The sequence below is a fragment of the Sinocyclocheilus rhinocerous genome, unplaced genomic scaffold, assembly GCF_001515625.1.
Source record: "Sinocyclocheilus rhinocerous isolate Xijiao unplaced genomic scaffold, SAMN03320098_v1.1 scaffold1234, whole genome shotgun sequence".
Lineage (NCBI taxonomy): Eukaryota > Metazoa > Chordata > Actinopteri > Cypriniformes > Cyprinidae > Sinocyclocheilus > Sinocyclocheilus rhinocerous.
The window spans coordinates 998,354-1,019,014 of NW_015656153.1; the positions used below are offsets into that span (position 1 = coordinate 998,354).

Sequence of the window (20,661 nt, forward strand, 5' to 3'; positions counted from 1 at the left end):
TTCTATTGTATCAAATACTTATTTCATGCAATAAAATGGAAATTAATTATTTAAAAATCATACAATCTGGATTTTTATTTATTTTTTATTCTGTCTCTCACAGTTGAGGTGTACCTACGATGAAAATTACAGATCTCTCCATTCTTTGTAAGTGGGAAAACTTGAAAAATCGGCAGTGTATCAAATACTTATTTGCCCCACTGTATATGTGTGTGTGTGTGTGTGTATATATATATACACCTTGCTACGTGTACTGCGTTAGGCTAACCGAGACTTGTCATTTGCACTTATATATTGTTGCTCTTTTGTTAGTTCTGACTGCTTTTATTGTCCTCATTTGTAAGTCGCTTTGGATAAAAGCGTCTGCTAAATGACTAAATAAATAAAATAAATATCTCACAATATGATTATATCTCATATTATATATTATGCGTTTGCCGTTCAAAACTTTGGGTTTGGTAACTTAAGTCATCTGTGATTGACATTGTGAAATTATCTTTTCTACTGAAGGATGATATTAATTTTCTTAATGTTTAAGGCAAAGGCCATTTCAAATCAATCGTGACGCATTATATTTATTTACTATTTATATGAATGACTATAAAAAGGAAACGCTGACATAATAGAAGAAGGTGTAAAGTTAATTGATACATATGTAAGAAAAAAGTGAGAGGCATGTCAGGCGAATTGTTTATTACGTGGCAAATGAAGGGGCCGAGGGATTTTATATCCCTATAAAATGGATATAGTGAATCACCCAGAGGCTCTTGGTCACTAATGTAGTCCGGTCTGGAATATGAGCATATGTGTGTGTGTGTGTGTGTGTGCGTAATAGAAACACTCACATGCCATTACCTATCCTGGAGTCAAAGCAGGTTGTCCTACTTTTATATCACTTATTTATTGCTCATTATTAATATCATTCGCATTTAAACACACCTCATATATCACACATATCATGGTGATGCATTATTCCGCCAGTGATTAACAAGAGCAGCCACTAACAAAGCATCATTTTAGGCCTACAACAATAATAAAAAAAAAAAAAAGTGCTCCGGTTGTGCTTAGAGGTGATATTCGGCAGGGGGACAATGGAAATGGGGGTCTAGCAAAGGGAGTTTGGAAAAGCAATTACTGAAGCAACATTAAAATAGAAGAGAGAGAAAATAAATGTAGGCCCAGGCTGTGTGCTGGTATTCTGGTGCTAAGATATATCAGTTTGAAAACATGATTGATGAAAGTCTAATGCAAGACGATGGAGAGGATTTTGCACCGAGGCAATGCAATTTATTAGCCACCATAATTAGCCCTGGTGGTTCAATTTGTTAGAATCGGTGGTGATGATGCAAAAATCAGATCACAGGGCTGACTAGTCAGCGGCCGGCGTACAGCCTGATGAAGGGCCATCTTTGTCAAGGGGCTATTAACTAACGCACTAATTACAGAGGAGAGGGAAAAGCGCGGACCCTGTGCCTCTCTGTCTGTCTGCATCACTTCTGATCCACAACTGGGCTGACAACACACCGCTGTGGACCGTCACTTCATATCTGAAACAGCTCAAATCACTGTATTGCCGCCTTAACACTGATTCCATTTAAGGGTGTTTCTTCAACTACGAGAACTTGTGGACATATAGAAATTAAACTCTCTTAAAACACACTTTTGATACTGACTGGTGTATTTAATTAGTTTACTAACAAATTGTACATGCAGCACAGAAAATAACTGTCATTTTTTTTCCTGAACCATCCTAAATAAATGTAATTTCCACCTTAAATCGCTATTAAATTTTGAGGTGGAAATTACATTTTTAAGCATTTTTGGACCTCACTGACTTGAATAGCTATCAATTTAAGTTTCCTATATACAATTAAATAGTATTTCATATTTTTTTGTATAACTCGGAAATGACGCAAAATAAAAATAATCTGCTGTCACAAGTGATATAAACAGATTTTTCTTTGTCTTATATTTAATCTAAAACATTCTCTTTACGGACACCATTGCAAAGTGTGCTTAACTTTTGATAAAAACTATTATTTTAAAACTTTATAATAACAAACTTGTTGGAAATGACAACTAAGGGACAGTCAATTTTTTAGCTGATCAATTCAAGGGAAAAAGGGGCTTCACATAATAAAAATGTAAATATTTTAAGTTTATTTCACACTTTTTAGGCCCTGTCCACACGAATGCGAGTATTTTCAAAACCGCAGCTTTTTTCTACACGGTTAGGCCGTTCATCCACACGCAAACGCAGCACCAGTTCACTGAAACTGAACATTTTTGAAAACTCCTGCCAGGGTGAAAATTTTCAAAAACTCCGGTTGCAGTGTTATCGTGTAGACAGCGAAACCGGAGATTTGGGCTTGTGACGTCGGAGCATGCACTGTTATCTCCGCCTACTAGAAACTTTTTCAGGCTTCTGATTGGCCAACATGGCTTTACGGTTGAGATTATATCGCCACCTGTTGGCTTGGCATGCTCTTGACAGTGCTTCATAGCATGCTTTTGCATTTTCATGTGGACGGAGATTTTTTTTAAAACGGAAGAAGGAAAAACTCTGTTTATAAAAATACCCGTGTACGTGTGGACATGGCCTTAGATTATCTTTAAAAATTGTATATAATTTTTTGGATATATGTTTGTATTTTAAGATTAAATACATATAAATATGAGTTAGTTTTGTGCCTTAGGAACAGCCTTAAATGGAAGAAAAAAAACGACAGACAATGCAGATTTAACGTTTATATCCATAACAGTTAAGATCACTTTGTTCAGTAAAACTTTGGTTTCTATTGGACTTCAATCTTAAAAGAAAAAAATAGGACCTCAAAAGAGCTCTATAAAAAATGACCGAGATTCAAATATCAGAGGCAAAGTTCATTCGTTATGTATCTGAGCATGTCTGAAGCCTCTGCAATCTTTCCTGCATCACTTCCTTTTATCTCCACAATTGAGATAAATCACCAAGCACTGCTTTCAGGTTAAGACATGTTAATCTGGGAAATAACACATCTCAAGGTGTGGGTCCTATGAGGGGTGGGATGAACAAATGAACGGAGAAGAAAGGAAAAAGAGAATGGGTATAAGTAAATCAGAGATGCACTTGGAAATTACCATATCCATCATTATCTTCATGTGAGTCAATGCAATGGAAAAAAGTGAGGGGCTTAGGAGATTTATAAAAAAAAAAAAAAAAAGGTTTGCGTGCAACGTATTTCTCATTGGTAACCGTCAAAGGTGGAACATTTATCAAGCCACAGACAAATGACACTGGGTTACTAGTTAGACAGTGTAATAAGTGCCATCTAATTTCCTGTTTAGAATCAATTTATATTTCAACGGTCGGGATCGTCATCAAGGGACAAAGCTTTTCCTGTGAGAAATTAGAGATGTGAAAAAAATTCTTTTTCACATAACGTACCTAACATACCTAACACAAAATACCTTTTTCAGGTATTTTCCACATTACATTTTCATATAGAAAAATTTATGAAAATAAGAAATGTTTTACTTTTTTTTTTTTTTTACATATCTATTATTACATTTAAAAAAATTATTTTATTATTAGCTTTTAATATTCTTTACGGATCTATTTACCTCAGATAGATCTACAATAAAATGTTAAAAAATGTTATATACAAAACATAAAAAAGCTTCATAATTAAAAAATATGAGGTACACAAAGGCAGGCAGTATTTTGTTATATAAGAGATGCATATTCTAACTGCAGTTTGCATAAATCTAATATCCGAATCAAACCCATCGAGAGTGCCGTCATCTTAACGTGTGTAATTCTCACGGGAACATCAGTGCCTCTGGCGTCTGGGTCTCTGTGTGACCCGGGTTAAATGGAGGGCATCTTTTGGAGTACATTACTCTCTTAGAAGTCAAATGCATTTTGATTAATCAAAAACAGCTCTGCAGTCGCACTCTTCAGAGAAGGATGTAAATAAATATATAAGCAAACAAAATAATTAGACAAGCAAAACGTACCCTGCACCCCCCAGTGATAGAGGAATGGATGGGCTCCTTGATGATGAGGTGGGAGAGAATGAGCGAGTTCTTCCAGATAACTCATCCAAATAGTGTTGAGGGGAAAGAATAATCCATTCAAAGCAGAAATGCTGTGCGTATGTTGCATGAGCTAGCTGCATTAATTACAGACACTGAGGCAGCTTTGCTAAGGGTTAATGAGCCTGGCATGTGCTAACAGATCAAACGCAAGAATACCATGAACAATATTGCAGTTGGTTACTGCTCCATGCCTGTTCATGTGAAACCTCAAGTGTAAAAAAAGTAATGGGGACTTTATTTCTTGAAATTGTGAGTTTATATCTCTTTTAAAAAATATATATTTTAAAAATCACAGTAAATATATGTATCAAAATATGAACTGATGTAATCTTTCACAATATGATTTTATATTTCACAATAGGAATGTATATTTATTATGCATTTACCATGCAAAAGTTTGTGGTCTGTAAGATTTGATTTATTTATTTATTTGTATTTAAACAAAGTCTCGTATTATTAAGGTGGATTTTCTTTGATTAATTGAATATTGTGACATATTACATATTTTTAATTACTGTGTTCTATTTTAATATATTTTAAATGTAATTTATTCCTGAATTTTCACTAGACAGTATTTACTCCAGTATTCAGTGTCACAAGAAATCATTTTAATATGCAAATAAATCATTCTAATATGCTGATTTGGTCCTCAAGAAACATTTATTATTATTATCAATGCTGAAAAGGGTGCTACTGTTTAATAATTTTCTGGAAACCATGATACTTTTTTTTTCTTACCAGGATTCTTTGATGAATAGAAAGAACAGCATCAAAAGTACAGCATTTATTTGGAATAGAAGTCTTTTGTAACATCATAAATGTCTTTCCTTTCGCTTTTGATCAATTTAATGCATCCTTACATTATTAATATATATAAAAAAATTGTGTTGACCCCAAACTTTGGAACAGTTTGAACAGTAGCGTATGTAATACTGTGGTAAAGCTCTTCTGGGTAGGGAATCACCCCTGAGGCTGAGGGTTTGCCTCCTGTTTAGCTATGGATCAGTGATAATCCTTAATATGATGTCCTCTGCCACATCAATTATGTTGATCATAGGCACGCTCGTTATGCTGAGTCTTCATTACTGTCAGACGGTGTGAGCACAAGCCTCAGACCTTCACAATATGAATCAAGACACACTGGGCTACTTTCCAAAAGAATCAGAGAGAAGCACGCACCACGTCTTTTAACTTGTGACGTATTACGGAATGGCATTGATATGGTGAAGCTAGACCAAGAACTTTGAGTGTCTGATGTATTCAGGGAATGACCTGATGAATTCTATTCCCTCTAAAAAAAAAAAAAATTTATGCCATACAGATAACAATTAAAATGCAGAGGGGAACCGAGCTGCCACATCTAGTATCAACCAAGCATACATGAGCGGTGTCAGCAGTAGGGGCTCTCTTATTTATTTCATTCCGGAGGAGGTATTTCCGGGCAATTGCGCTGGATGCAGAGGGTAGTGCCTGCTGGTAAGAGCCAATAAAGAACTCTCATCCATGAACGGCCTTCAGCAGAGACACAGTCAATTACCTAATGTGAGGACTTTGAGGGGGGGAGAAGCCTTTTCTTCTCATTTACTTGTGGGTATTTATTAAATTGCTGTCAAATTTGACAAATTTGCGACGCTCAACATGGAGGTTGTTTTGGTGGGGGTGCGTGGGTTTAGAATGAACAACGGTCCCCCTCTCACTACCATCACAGATCCCATATCCCGCTTCCCAAATCATGCCAGCACACAGAATGCGTTTTGGCAGTTCTACATGTGCATGCTAGCGAAACGTGTACCTTTTTCCCCTTGAGGTACTCCTTGTGCTCCTCACGGAAGTGCTTTGTCCCATATGCCACCTGCTCAAAGGGGGTGGAGGTGTGCATCATGCCCTCGTACCGCTTATTTCGGCTTGTGTTTGAAAATGGATGAAAACTGTGTGAAAAGAAAACAGAAATAGGAATTAAGATATACTTCATAAGCTAATCTACAATGGATATTGAAAAAACACACACTATTGTTCAGAAGTGTGGGTCAGCAAGATTTTTAATTTGAAAGAAGTCTCACAAAGGCTGCATTTATTTGAGCAAAAATACAGTAAAATCAGTAATATTGTGAAATATTATTGCAATTTCAAATAACTGTCTTTTATTTTAATATATTTTAAAATGTAATTTATTCCTGTGATGGCAAAGCTGAATTAATATCAGTCTTCAGTGTCACATGATCCTTCAGAAATCATTCTAATATGCTGATTTGCAACATTTCTTTTTATCATCACTGTTGAAAATGGTTGTGATGTTTAATATTTATGTGGAAACTGTGATACATTTTATTTCAAGGTCCAATTCTCACTAACAAACCATTAACTATGACTTTTGCCTCAATAAACTCCTAATTTGCTGCTTATTAATAGTAATGTAGTTGTTAGTTTAGGTATTGGGTAGGATTAGGGATGTAGAATGTGGTCATGCAGAATATGTGCTTTATAAGTACTAATAAAAATCCAATATGTTAATAAACTGCATTCTAATAAGCAAGTTAATAGTGAGAATTGGCCCCTATACTAAAGTGTTACCATCTTTTGTAATATTAGTTATGTTTTGATAAATTTAATGCGACTATGCTGGATAAAAGTATTAATTTCTTTCCAAAAAAAAAACCCACTTTTACTGACCCCAAATTTTGAATGGTAAGATATATGAATAGCAAAATTGACATTTACAACATTAGTTCTATTAGCCTTAATGCAGCATAATCTCAGTGTCGGCCCAATTACTGGCCTCTGGTCTTGGCTAACGTGCCTGCTAAGAGCTAACGTTCTGCTATTTTCACAACACAGCACATGTTACTTATACATCACCACGTCGCCTCATCCCTCCCTCACAGGCACTTTTCATTCTAGTCCAGCTCATTTCCAAACCCAAATCGCTTCTTAATCGTTGTGATGTCTTGTGGTTGTTTCTGCACATGCTGCGTGTTTGCTGGGCACACGTTCAGTGCAAATAGCGGTTACTTAGGAAAAATGCCAGATGTTAATTACAGCGAGGTTGATTTTGTAAATTGTACCCAAGACACTTTGCCTGGAGGAAGATTTATCCAGTGTGGTACAAGAGGTGTCTGCGCGAGGCTGGGTAAACGTCCACTGGGCATTGACTTGGCTTGTCACAAAACAAACAAACAACCAACAACCTTGGCACTTTCTGTGAACACAATCTGCAAAGAAAGGTTTTATATTCCCAATGCTTGTTGTGTTCGTTCCCTTTTTTGATGATGAAACCAGAAGTACAGGTGAAGCCCTGTCCTCTTTAATGAAATCAAAACAGACAAATATGGAAAATGTAACCATAATCGCTCCGCCTGGAAAAGCAAAAGTTGCACAAATACGGTGCAAAACTGGCACATATTCAGAGTAAATAAAACAAAAAACAGATGGGATCATTAGATCAAAGACTTTGTCTCATATTTCTGCATTGATACTTTCTGAAACATCTGTTTAGGAAAAGATAATAATACTGGCTGGGCCAACTGAAGTGAAACTTTCTGGCAGAACTGGAGTTTGTTTGACACTCTCTTTAGTCATTTCCATCCTGAAAAATATCATTATTTATTAGAGGGCCTCTCCTGTCACGTAAGTACCACATAAGCAATAATGCTTGGTAAAGCTTTGATGGCGCAAGGCAAAAAAGGGGGTGACATCAAACACCGCGCTGGCCCTTTAAATAATGGCCCAATCTCCCACAGACATCCTTATCCACTAGAGACACCAGCCTCCCTACAAGACAGATTACAGTGCAACCCATGCTAATGTGCACATGGGACGGACATCACAGAGCAAAAATTAATGTGGCCCCAATGTCCCAGAATACACAACGCTTCTGCTGCTTGCCGGCTGTTTCACTTACTGCTTTCATTGCCACTGAATTGCATTTTAATAGGGTAGTTTTTATTCATTGAAAGCCATTAAGGAAAGTTTGACTTCTCGCAGGGGATCTTTTGGCAGTGCAGACCAATGCCCAGTGACAACACCCTAGGAGGCCACCAAAACAGGAAAAGGGGGAGTGTTAGAGGAAGTAGAGAGAAAGAACAGAGAAGAGGCAGAGGGAGAGAAAAAGAGAAATATGTAGAGATGCAAGTATTCAGTTTTCTCCTTGCACATTTGTAAGCCAGCCTGCTGTGTAACATTGGTTTTTAAAAAGAACAGAATTAAAGACTAATTAATTAATAATAATAATAATAATAAAATGATAAATAAAAGAAAAACTTATATGCTTATATACAGTAAATCATTCCTTAGATATTATTAAACTTTTATTTTATTTACTAATTTATTTTAAATAAATCATTCATTTTAATTGATTGTGCAACCTAATTTAGTCTGGTCGATTCACTAATATTAATTAAATATTTCTGACTTTAATAAAACAAGTTTATTTAGTGGATTTACCATATGAAACATATTACTAGTGTACCTTACAAAATATTTTACAGTGTAGTTCTCAATGTAAAAAAAAAAGAAAATATTTTTTAAAATGAATAAACACTTCACAGCCCAAGTACTTATTCCTTGTCAAACTATAAGCCAACTAGTTTAGTTCGCTATGGAGTTGTTTGTTTTTCTAAATAATGGTAATCCATCCCAGCATTATCTGCATCGGAGGCTGAGGAGACATCACTAGGACTGAAATTAAGCTGGTGGTGGAAAAAAAAAGAGAGTAGCAACATTTCGGTAGCTCTTTGAAACATTCCGGAGGAAATTAGCAGGAAACGATAGTGGGATCCTGGATCAAAAAGACTCTAATCATGCTTCGCCATGCCCTGGAGACACCACATGTATAATACGATTTACACAGTAACCACCTCTCCTATTACAGCCTGTTTGGGGTATTCTGTGTTAATGGGGTTAACTAATTTACTGTTTAAAGTTGGAGCAAGAAGAAAAAAAATTAAACATGATTAAAAAACACTGCACATTGAGCTTGTAATTAAAATAAAACGGAAGGGTTTTAAAACAGAGATGCCACTGTTCAAGTAACGTTGTGAAAAATGCTATTATGATAATCCACTGCAATAATTATATAGCAGAGAAGACAGCTAATAATGTCTCTGCAATGATGAAATGAAACACAGTGTAGGACTATTAATAGTCAAAAAAGCTGTATTTTTGGCCAGAGTTGCTGTTGTTTGCTAACTTATTTAGCAACTAGCCCCACTTGAGATTTTACCATCTGCTCCAAACTTTGAGAAAATAAAGTGTGGGGCTTCTCTTGTTGTGTGATTAATGTGCATCTAGACAATGTCATATACTGTATATATAGAGACCAAGCACTCAACAATTTACACTATTAAACTTCGAAACTTTATTCTACATTCATATTAACATCTATAGTGGCCTCAAAATGTATTCGGACAGTTAATTTCACCCAAAAAATTTAAATGAACACTAAGCCTTCTTGATAATGCAGTGTAAATGTACTGTACAGATAAGATAAGATGTACAGTGGCTCTAGAAAGTAATTGGACACTTATCCAGTGATATTCATACATTTTAAAATTTGCCTTAAAGGCATAATTAATGAAACAATGAAAATTCTGTCATTATTTACTCACCTTCATGTTGTTTCAAACCTGTATGACTTTCTGTTTTCTGCAGAACACAAAACATGATATTTTGAAGAATGTTTCAACAGTTTGTATTCATATAATGAAAGTCGGTGTTGTTTAGGACACCACTGACTTTCATTGTTAAAAAACAAAACAAAAAAACTTTCACTTATCTTTTGTGTTCTGCAGAAGAAAAAATAAATACATCCAGGATATAAATGACATGAGGGTGAGTAAATGATGACTGAATTAAAATTTTTCCCTTTAATTACCACTTAAAAATGTATGAATGCCATACCATAAATGTCCAAATACTTTTTGGATCGTATTGAGATCTTGTACAGTGAATTTACACTTCATTATTAAGTACTGCTACAGAATATGTTCCATTGATTGTATTCAGCTCCAAATCAATACATACATGCATTTCACACAATCTCTAGTGCAGGGATGTGTACATGCAAGCGCTTGTGTGTGTGTAACTTACGTCTGGTCGATGACGCAAGTCCTCCACTCCTGCTGTTTGAGCTCCTCTCTGGCCTCCTCCAGGGCAGTGATGGATGTGACCACGCGCAGGCTTGGCTCCAGGGGCCGATGCCGCTGCTGCTGCACATCCAGAGCTGGGCGAAAGGGCCCCTGACAGGTACGGGGGATAAGGTAAATGTTTTATTGCCCAGACCCGCCCGCCTCGTTATTGATGAGGCCCCTGTGGACGGCCAGCTGGACCCTCGAAAGCCCCAGTCTTTTCATCTAAGACATTAACACACCTGACCAGTGCTGATAATGATACCTTGACCATATAGTGAAGGCCCTGAAGAGGCAGAGGCATTAGAGACTTCAAGTAAATACATTAGAATTCACTATCAAATCTACATACCAATATAGAATAGCCGTGTCAATAATTGTCTTTTTTTATTTTGAGGCAATATTTTAAATTTCCCCTCTGTAATTTATTTTCAGGGACATGTTTACTCGTATGAGGGCATTTTTGTGTGCTGTTTATTAGTCAAACACTTCATTTGAATCAATCATTAAACTCATTTGCAAAATAAAATCTCAATCTGGACAGTTATGGCTGTTATTTGTGATATGAAATTAACATCAAATATAAAAATTGGTGTACATAATGCATATATTATTCCACATTAATAACAGATTTTTAATAACTGATTGATCTATATGTTCTCAATCGCTTAACATCACATTACATTTCTGAAGTTTACGATTGCACATGCTCTATAAATAAAGTCTGACTTGACTTCTTAACCACATCACCAAACCACAATTATAGATAGATAAAAAGTACCACCTTTACATTATACCTTGGATTTAAATGGAAATACCTTGGCATATGAATATGTTAATCAAACAATACCATGGTACTTGTCCAAAATGAATGGCATTACCATGTTATACCATTCCTTTTAGACAGATACCATGGTACTGTACCACAAGCCTCAGTTATTTTGAACATAAATACCCAACATGTTGACACAGAAGCTTTCAGATGTGTTTAGTAGCCCAAATAGAAAGTTTTCCTTTTGAACTGGTGCAAACACACTTGCGGCACGGCTCCACATGCATAACTTATTGTTTTGGTTACTCTTAGTTTAAATGTGACCTTCAGACATTGCTGCTTTTAATTCATGCTGGCGCAACATTCTCTGCCCTTGATACTATCAAGACCAGATCAGCACCTGGCACTGACCAATCCCCTTACTTCCCCTAACAATACACATATTCAATCTATCACTAGCAGATGCTTATCACACAGGGAGAGTTGCTCCACCTCAGACCACAAATAATTGGGAGAGAGAGAGAGAGATGGCATGAGGGAAGGGGAGGCGAGAGAAAGAGGGTGGGTGCTTATTCTGGGGTCTTTGTAAGGGCAAAATGTAGATAAATAATGCATCTTCATCTATTGCACATTGTGTGAAAGATGTGGCAGTTTTTTTTAATGAATTCCCACTAACTGGGCCCAGCTGGAGTGAAAAGCCAGCCCAGGGAGAAGAACTCAGGCTCTAATAAAAAGATATGACTCACGCTTCATTTCTGCTCACTTATGTTTTACATTAATAGAAACCAATAATAAGAACCAGTTACCATAAAAGTCATGGACCGTAAATAACACAAATGGCAAATACGTATCATCAAATCTCCCTCACAGCTGGACAAGATGACATGCTAGATTTAGAAGTACTTAAAGATATTCTTTATCGGGGCACCTTTACATGTTGCGGTATTCCCTTGCTGAGAGTCCCTTAATGGGATCCATGGAATAAAGGGGCTTGGGTTGACAGGCGTGCTTATCACCGGTTATCTGGCTGTCTAAATGCTTTGGTGGTATCCAGACGAGAAGGGAGGCACGTTTAATGATATTATTCCATTTTTACGGCAAGTTTTTTTTAAATGATCTCAGGGTGGCAATAAATCCTGGCTTTAATCATAGTTATCTCAAGATCTCTTTTGTTATTTGTCAGGCCATTTCGTTGGTAGAGTCTAGATGGACGTCAACAACTGCTTTGAGTTGATAAAACATCCCAGTAAGAGGTGGTGAGACATTTGTTATGAATATAAATGAAGATTTTAGCGTGAGTTAGCTAAAAGACAAATAAATGTTCCTAAAACAACTTCAACGTCAGCTTTTTGCCTGAATTTCAGAACAATCTAGGCGATATTTCACCCAAAATAAAAATGTCATTATTTACTGACCCATGTTGATCTAAATCCATATGACTAAGCATGTTTTTGTAGAATGTCCTTACGATAATAGGGCACTGGAGCTATCAAGCTTCAAACAAGACTAAAAAGTGCCATGAAAGTATCATAAAAGTGGTCCATACAACTTGTGCACTATATTCCAAGTTTTATGAAGTCATGAGAATTGAGAATCAGTTAGTTATGATTCATGAACAAATCATTCAGAACAGTTTTGTAAACTGGATCAACTGATACATTGAAGAGATCTGACTCATAAAAAAACATTTGTTCATGAATAAGACATCGCTACTCATTAAAACAACAAGGACAGCTAGTACAGAAGTCAAGATTTTCAGCGAATAACAACAATTATATTGTATGACTTTAGAAGTCTTGAAATAAAGCACACAAGCCATATTGATTGCTTTTTTGACTATTTTTCATCTCTTTTGAAGCTTGAAAGTACTCTCGTGTTCCACTAAAGAAAGAGCAATATACATTTTTGGAACAAGATCAGGAACAGTAAATGAAGACAATTTAATTATTTTGTATTTTTTGCATTAACTATTCCTTTAAGGGCAATGTCTCACCTGTGGCTTTTTGTGAATGGGTGGTAGTCGCTCCCAGTTTTGCATCAGGTTAGAGAGATCAGGGGTTATATAAGGGGTATTCCTCTCCTTAGGAGCCGATCGCACTAGAAGTGGCTTCACTTTTCTCAGTCTCAGCTCCATCTCATCGGGTTCTGCTCTGAACGGTGAATTGAAAACACCTGGACACTAAGATAAGCACACAAACACAACAATCCACCAGTTTGGATAAGCAAGGTGAACAAAACAATGTTATGCTTCTGTTGGCATAATGAAGAGAAAGTCTGTTTCTCTAAATGACTGCCCTTAAACCTTGCAGAGCAAACCTCCAAACACATCCTCATGCCCTCTTTAATAACTCATTTGCTAGCAATGGACTGGTAACAGCTTCCATTGTACCTCTCATCATAGGTATCCATGCAAAGCCTACAGCAAAACACATTTAGCTTTCAGGAAAAGGAACCCACTTTATTCGGTCGACCACAGCAAAACAATTATACTTGTCACCTCCCCTGAATGGACACACATCCATCACTCTGGCATGTGTCATGTCTGCTATCTAACTATGAGCTGTCTGATCTTACCGTAGCACTTCGGTGGTTCTTGGTTTGGCCTGAGGAATAACAGCTAGAATAATTAGTCTCTAATCAGACGATTCCTCATATGTGCTTAATTAGCAGCGGGAGCTTTTTAAGCTTTATTACTATATATGTTAATAACTTTTACAGGTAATATTCTTCAGTAAGGCTCCTGCACCCATTTGGATAGTGTAGCTTTGGGTGTCACATGGTGGGGGGTACACCACAAACTCCCAACTTGCCTCGGACTTACAGGAAAAGAGCAATGATGTTGACCCTCGTACCGAGGAACTTCATCTATGTCAGCACAGCCACTTTTGTCCAGTGGAATTTTCTCTGGTTAACGATGAACCATGGGAGACCCATCCATTTCACGGAGACAAGGTCAGACTGTGGGAACATAAGTTGCCCAGCGTAGAGACAGAGAGAGTGAGAATGAGAAAAGCAGGAGGGGGAAAGAGAGAATGAGAAAACTCGAAAGAGAGTTAAACCTTTCCTGCACTGACAAGCACTTAAGTCTGAGTTTTGTGCTTTAAATGACTGTCCTCTTTTGGATGTATTGTCAGTCATAAATAAATGTGCATGTTTAGGGTCAGTAATATTTTTTTTAAGTGATCAAAAGTGACATTTAAGACTTTAAAAAATGGTTAAAAAATATTTAAAATAAATTTATATTTATTAAAGAACCTTGAAACAAAATTATCACGGTTTCCACAAATATATTAAGCAGAACAACTGCATTCAAAATTGATGATATTAATAAATGCTTTTTAAGCACCAAGCACCAGCATATTAAAAGGATGTTTTAAGGATCACGTGACGTTTTAAGTGAAGACTGGAGTTATGGCTTTGACATGGAGTTATTCAGCTTATTCAGCTTTGCTATGACAGGAATAAATTACATTTTAAAATGTAATTTTATATAAATAAAATATATGTAAAACAGAAAACAGTTAGTTCACAATATTACTGTTTTGTTTAAATTAAATGCAGCCGTGGTGAGCATAAGAGACTTTTTAAACATTTAAAAATGTTACTAGCCCCGAAATTTAAATGATAATATCTCAGTAACCATTTCTTACTAATCATAATCATTTAAAGCATTGTTTTAACACATATTCAATTATAAAATGTTTATCTGATCATTAGTTTATTTCAAATAGATAGAAATTATAATTTTTTTTCCCATTATAAATGTTTTTCTTGTGGTCCACGGTCCTTTTCCTTGTTGAATACCCTGGTGTTATATTAATTATATTGACAAAATACTTTTGTCAGCATAGAAATACTTCCAGTAATCAGATTTTTCTAAATGTTTTTATAATAATTTTCTTTTTTTTAATAAAAATAATAAATGTAATTTTATAAAATATTTTTTTCTAAATAATTTCAATGGGACAAAAAGGCTAAAAAACTAAATGTCTCAAGGTGCACAGTACCCAAAAAAGAAGAAGAAGAAAAAAATCTGGTGACTAGTAAACTAGTCAATCCCAGCATCCCTATCCCACACACCCTTCTTTTTCTCCTCATCTCCCTCTAAAGCATCCTTTAACTAGCATGTGGTCCCTCGCATCTGTTGTCCATTAGCCATTAGCTGATGTGTATTATTTCTTGGTTTCAGACTGCAGGCAGCTGGCAGTAATGTCCTCTTGCCCTGTTCGCGGCACTAAGCGTCCAGTGACCAGAGCAGAAACATGGGCATGAGTGGTGTGGCCACAGGAGGTTGTGATGACCATAAAAGCATGAAGGAGAGGCCACAAAATGAAATATCTGCTCACCACGCACTGCTGCTGAATCAACAACGGCCAGAGCACTTCATCATAATTATCAAGACACATTATAGCCAGAGGGATTTCTGAAAAGAATATATATATCAGCAGATGACTGCAGCAGTTAGGAGCCCTGCTGTATTAAGAATAAATGCAGGTCTTCATACTCCATACCTACACAGTTTCTTTTCAATCAGTGACCTCAAATAAATGCACATATATGTATGTCGAACATATGTACATCATGTGCGTCTCATTGATTCGCCACTGACCTGTTTAGTGCTCAGGAGGAAGTGGAGTCTCTGAGCCTGGATGTTTTTCTCTTTTTCCTCTTTTTCCAGAGTGATCCGTTCTCTCTCTCTCCTCTGGAGCTCTGCAAATTCCTCCAGGTCTCTCCTGGGAAGCAGAGAACAGTACACATAAACCTACAGTTTTTTCATCTTACTCTTCTGTAAACTCTTGTCTCAGTCCCAAGACATCAGACGATGTTCAATACTCTTGTCGGCTGTTCAAGAGAACAGCATGGCTGATATAATAATAGTACAACAATCTGAATTCTTGTGATTATTTCATTCTGATACATGACACACGTTTGCAAAACTGTATTTTTGTTATTTATATGATAATACATATAAACCTAATTGAACATCAATTCATATTTTCTACCACTACATTTATGCCTGTGCTAGAGTAAGCATAAAATAAAATAAAATAATGAACATAAAATGCACAAAATACTTTCTGTTACATAGTTATTTTGCTCTGTGCACTGACCCTTAAAAATCACCTCACTTTTCCTATGATGCATTTTTCTCTCTCCATAAAAGTAAATCGCAAAATAAATCAAGTATGCATGGTAGTCTGGGCTGTGAGTGTGTTTTCTGTTATGGTCTGAGGTTGCAATGTTTGCATCGCTGTCTGACCAGCCTCGGCTTCTTTCGTGTGGCATCACGCTGTCTGTGTGACCTTTGCTAACCTATATCTCCCGCTTATTATTAATTGCACTGTAGTGGACAAAAGCCAAATAGATTTGTAACCGTGGAAGGGGATCTCGATCTGTGTCTAAGAGAAGGCTGGGGTAACACATAAACCTCATTAGTGTTGATGGGCCAGTAGAGAGACATGGGAGCAGCTAACACAGATGACCTTTGTGTGTCCTTAAACAACACACAGTTATAAGCACCCTGCGCCCACTGAATTGCATCCACTTACTGTGGAATCCACCAGGTGCTAATCACCCTTACCTATCAATAGCTAGGCATGTGGTTTTCAGTCAAAAATACAAGCCGTTTACAGTATACTTCAGTCTAGCTTGTTAGTTTGTTTTTTGCAACATGCCACATACCCTCATATTTATTAATAATAGTAATAATATGTAGAAAGATATTCATTATTAACAATACATTAAATATGTATATAAATATGACAGCATTGTGTGTGTGTGTGTTCATATATATTATTTTGTAAATATTTTGTTTGATATATGAACAACACAGGATTATTATTAATTAAAACTAAAACCATAAAAAGCATTTTTGTTACTTGAAATAAAATAGCTGTTAACTGAAATTACGTTTTTTATACTCAACTATTTAATTGCAGCTAGTTGCCAAGGCAATTTAGTTCAACTTGATTAACTAAAATAAGTAAAATAAAAATAAATACTATTATAAAAACTATAAAACATAAAATATAAACAATATAGAAATATTAGGAAAAAGACGCCAAAACTAATAAAAATGACAAAAACACACAAAAGAATTACAAAAAGTAAATATAAATAAATAAGAAAATATTTAAGAAAAACTACTAATAGTACTAATAGTATCACAGTGAAATTAAAATAACACAAATAATGGCACACTGAAGGAATATCAATCAATCAATTATGCAGTGTTGCACATGAAGAATAATTACCGGAGTGCTTTTTGACATTTGTCATAATGGAATTACAGTATTATCTATAAATTCCCAAATTTCTGTTTGCTGTAATTTAATTGAAAATTTTTTTAAAGACCAACAAAGCTGTTTTTAAGAGAAATTTTTAAATAAACAAAATATGATTAATAAGCAGAATTTAAATGCTTTAAAGGTGGTAAACATTAAGATCAATTTGCCCATAAAATGGGATTTAGTATACTTCTCTGTAATGAATGCAGTAATTTGTGAGATTAAGCATATGCATACCGCGGCCTGTGTATTTTGGAGTCTTGCTTTGATAAAAGACCTGCCCTAAATACTATGAAATGTTTATAAAGAAAAAAAAATTAATAAGGCCTGCAGTTAAGGAGTGAGTTTCACAGATGTCCTTGAAAGGGACACGAGAGCAGAAAAAGTAGCCTGAGCAATGGGAGTCCATAAATTCCCTCTGTGCTTCCAAAGAGTTAAAGATTTGCCATGCTCAAACATTACAGAGAGAAATGTATCTGATTATGGCAGTAATAATTACCCAGCTGTTTATTACAGATAGAGAAATAATTCATGCAGGCAATAGGCCATGGTGGCAATGACACTCCACATTTAGTAAATATGCAAGCCGCTCAGTTCTAATTACTCAAGCCCAGAGGAAGACCTTATTAAGTGCTGGAACTTTAAGTGTCTTCTTGACAAGTGATAAATTGTTACATTGCACAAACTCTTGCTGTGGAATTGCTGTGGTGAACCCGGGTCTTGACTTCATTAAGGTATGCAGAGAAGGACAACTGAATGAAGATGGACACTGGAACATAGCGGGCCTTGTCATCAGGCTAGAGCTAATGAAACGACACAGATCATTTTGAACAAGGAGGGGGGATCCTTCACTGCTGGCAGGGAGAGAGAATGAGAGAGAGGGGCCGCCCTGACACGGGCAGTCGCTGGCCTCCCATCATTGGCATGCTGGACTGGTCTGCTTGTGCTAAATGGGAACCATTAGGAAAATTTTGAATAATTTATTCAGGCGCTGGAGCTGTACGGATTAAAATCCTGGCACCGAGACCTTTGAGGGGTGACTAATCAGTCAGTGGGTGATCCTGAGCCCAACGTGGAACAGATTGTCAGAATCAGCGCAGTGATCTTTCACTTCGCATCTTTGACTGATTCATCATGACCTCACAAGCGTTACATAAACAACTAATTAATGCACTAGCAGACAGAGTGAGAAGGACAGGCGAACAAAACAATGGGACGTTGTTTGTAAAACACAGTTGGACAGATATCAAAAACTCACTGGGACAAGAGTTTCTATTCCCACAAATAACTGTTTAATACTAACCAGGCAGACTGATCAGACAATGACCAATTCTGAGATAATCAAATGAGCCAATAACTAAATAATTAAAATGTAAATTTTACTTACTTGCACCACTTGTCATGTTTTTAATATATATAAATCAGTGTTTCACAATATATAGATATTAGGGATGTCAGTCAACAAAATAATCAAATTAATTACATTAAAGGCTGATGAATTGATTTAATCACACTTTTTTTGCCATGATTTTAAGTTAAAAAATGTGAATTAAATTGACAATGCTAATAGATATAATTACAGCATTCTATTTTATGTGACCTCAGCATCTGTATGGCTTACTGAAAAATACGTTTACAAACTATCTTGCGCTACATTTTGGCCTCTTCCAAAACAGGAAATAGAAAAGAGAAAAAAAGCTTACATTATACAGTATAAGACACAGTGCTGTACATGATGGCCCAATGTTTTTATAGAGAAATGCAATGTGTTAACGTGATTCATAGGTGAGAAACCCCATTAAAAGAGAACATTCCCACTTAAAGAGAGGCTGGAGCAGGGAGATGGAGGGAGGGGGTGGGGTGTTGGGAGTCAGTGATCCAAGGAGCACTTAACAGATTTACATTTAATTTTAGCTAGACCCTTAAGATATTTTCCCACAAAATGTATTGGTCACATTAAAAAAAGTGACTTCATTTTTATCAAAAATAAAAGATGGCATCATCCTTCAGCCCCTGAAGCAGGAACTTTTTTTTTTTTTAATAAATGTGGGGGCACACGCAAATCAGAGGCTAATTTTGAATTTCATAAAGTTATTCATTTTCAAGTAACCAGAGGCAATTTATGCATGACATGCTGCTAATGTATATGTCTCAAACATGCTGTTAAAGGCATGACATTCCTTTGTCTTTGCAAGAATTTAATGGTCATCTGTGAACATTAGTCTAATGTAATATTATGTACAAATATTACTTTATTTGGAGCTGTATATGTATAAAAATGTATTTTTTTTTCACCTGATGTGTTCATTCTTCCTTGTCAGTCCCTCCAAATATCTCTTGCGTGCATAATAATTGTGTACATACTTCCTCACATAATAGCCCCGCCATCTCTGCTGTATCTGCAAAAGAAATGTCATTTTTGATTATGATTACATATACCTAATTATTATTATTTCCTTTATTATTTCACTGTATGGCAGATAAAGAGTATGAAAGTTAAATTCCTAAAAGACAAATCAAAGTCAGAGCAAATTAAAGAAGCCCCTGTCACTTTAGAGCTTGCAGTCATTGTCACTCCATGAAGAATGAGAGTGATAGTTAGTGCCACCATGACAGCACCACTGAGGACCCAAAACAAAAAGGACAGATGTCCTTCAGGCTAATTAGGTACTTAAAACAATAGCAGGTGAAAAAAAATAATAAGGCAAAAACTAAACAAAACAAGAATTGCCATTGATCAGTAGTCAATAGATAATTTTAAATAAAGTAATTGCAGGCTTGGTTTCTGAGTTGTTTGTGACCTCTTAGACTAGTAAAATCAATGATGCATATTGCTCAATTAGATCTAATACAAATCGGGCCTCGCTTGTAAACACTGATTTCTATTAAAAGGTTAACACATTGGCTTTCGGTAAAGAGCACGATAAACACTTTATAGAATAAAGGAAATGGCTAAAAAGAAGCGCAATGCTAAAGCTTCAATGTCTGTTGTTTTCAGCTTTAATGGACAAGGGTGAGGAGGAGCAATGACCTTGTTTCGCAACTGATTAGATGCAAACTACAGACTTTTTTGATTAAGGGCAATCAATTCAATACAACATATCTATCCATCCATCCATCCATCCAATCTGCGATATGTGGTAATTTTTACATTTACATTTAGTCATTTAGCAGACGCTTTTATCCAAAGCGACTTACAAATGAGGACAATAAAAACAGTCAAAACTAACAAAAGAGCAACAATATATAAGTGCAAATGACAAGTCTCGGTTAGCCTAACGCAGTACACGTAGCAAGGTGTGTGTATATATATATATATATTATACACACACACACAGAAAAACAAATAGAAAAAATAGAAAGCTAGTGTTTGTTTGTTTTTTGTTGTTGTTTTTTTTAA

The 20,661-nt window shown here is 35.9% G+C and overlaps 1 protein-coding gene across 1 annotated transcript in view; it reads right to left on the reverse strand.

The window, feature by feature from the left end:
- Positions 1-20,661, reverse strand: part of spata17 (spermatogenesis associated 17) — a 34,777-nt gene that overhangs the window by 8,286 nt on the left and 5,830 nt on the right. Inside the window, exons 5-9 of the mRNA XM_016526892.1 lie at positions 19,557-19,660; positions 15,584-15,707; positions 12,968-13,153; positions 10,165-10,313; positions 5,873-6,008 (exon numbers count right to left, since the gene is read on the reverse strand). Of these exons, the coding sequence (XP_016382378.1) occupies positions 5,873-6,008; positions 10,165-10,313; positions 12,968-13,153; positions 15,584-15,707; positions 19,557-19,660 (699 nt within the window). The remainder of the gene's footprint in view (positions 1-5,872; positions 6,009-10,164; positions 10,314-12,967; positions 13,154-15,583; positions 15,708-19,556; positions 19,661-20,661) is intronic.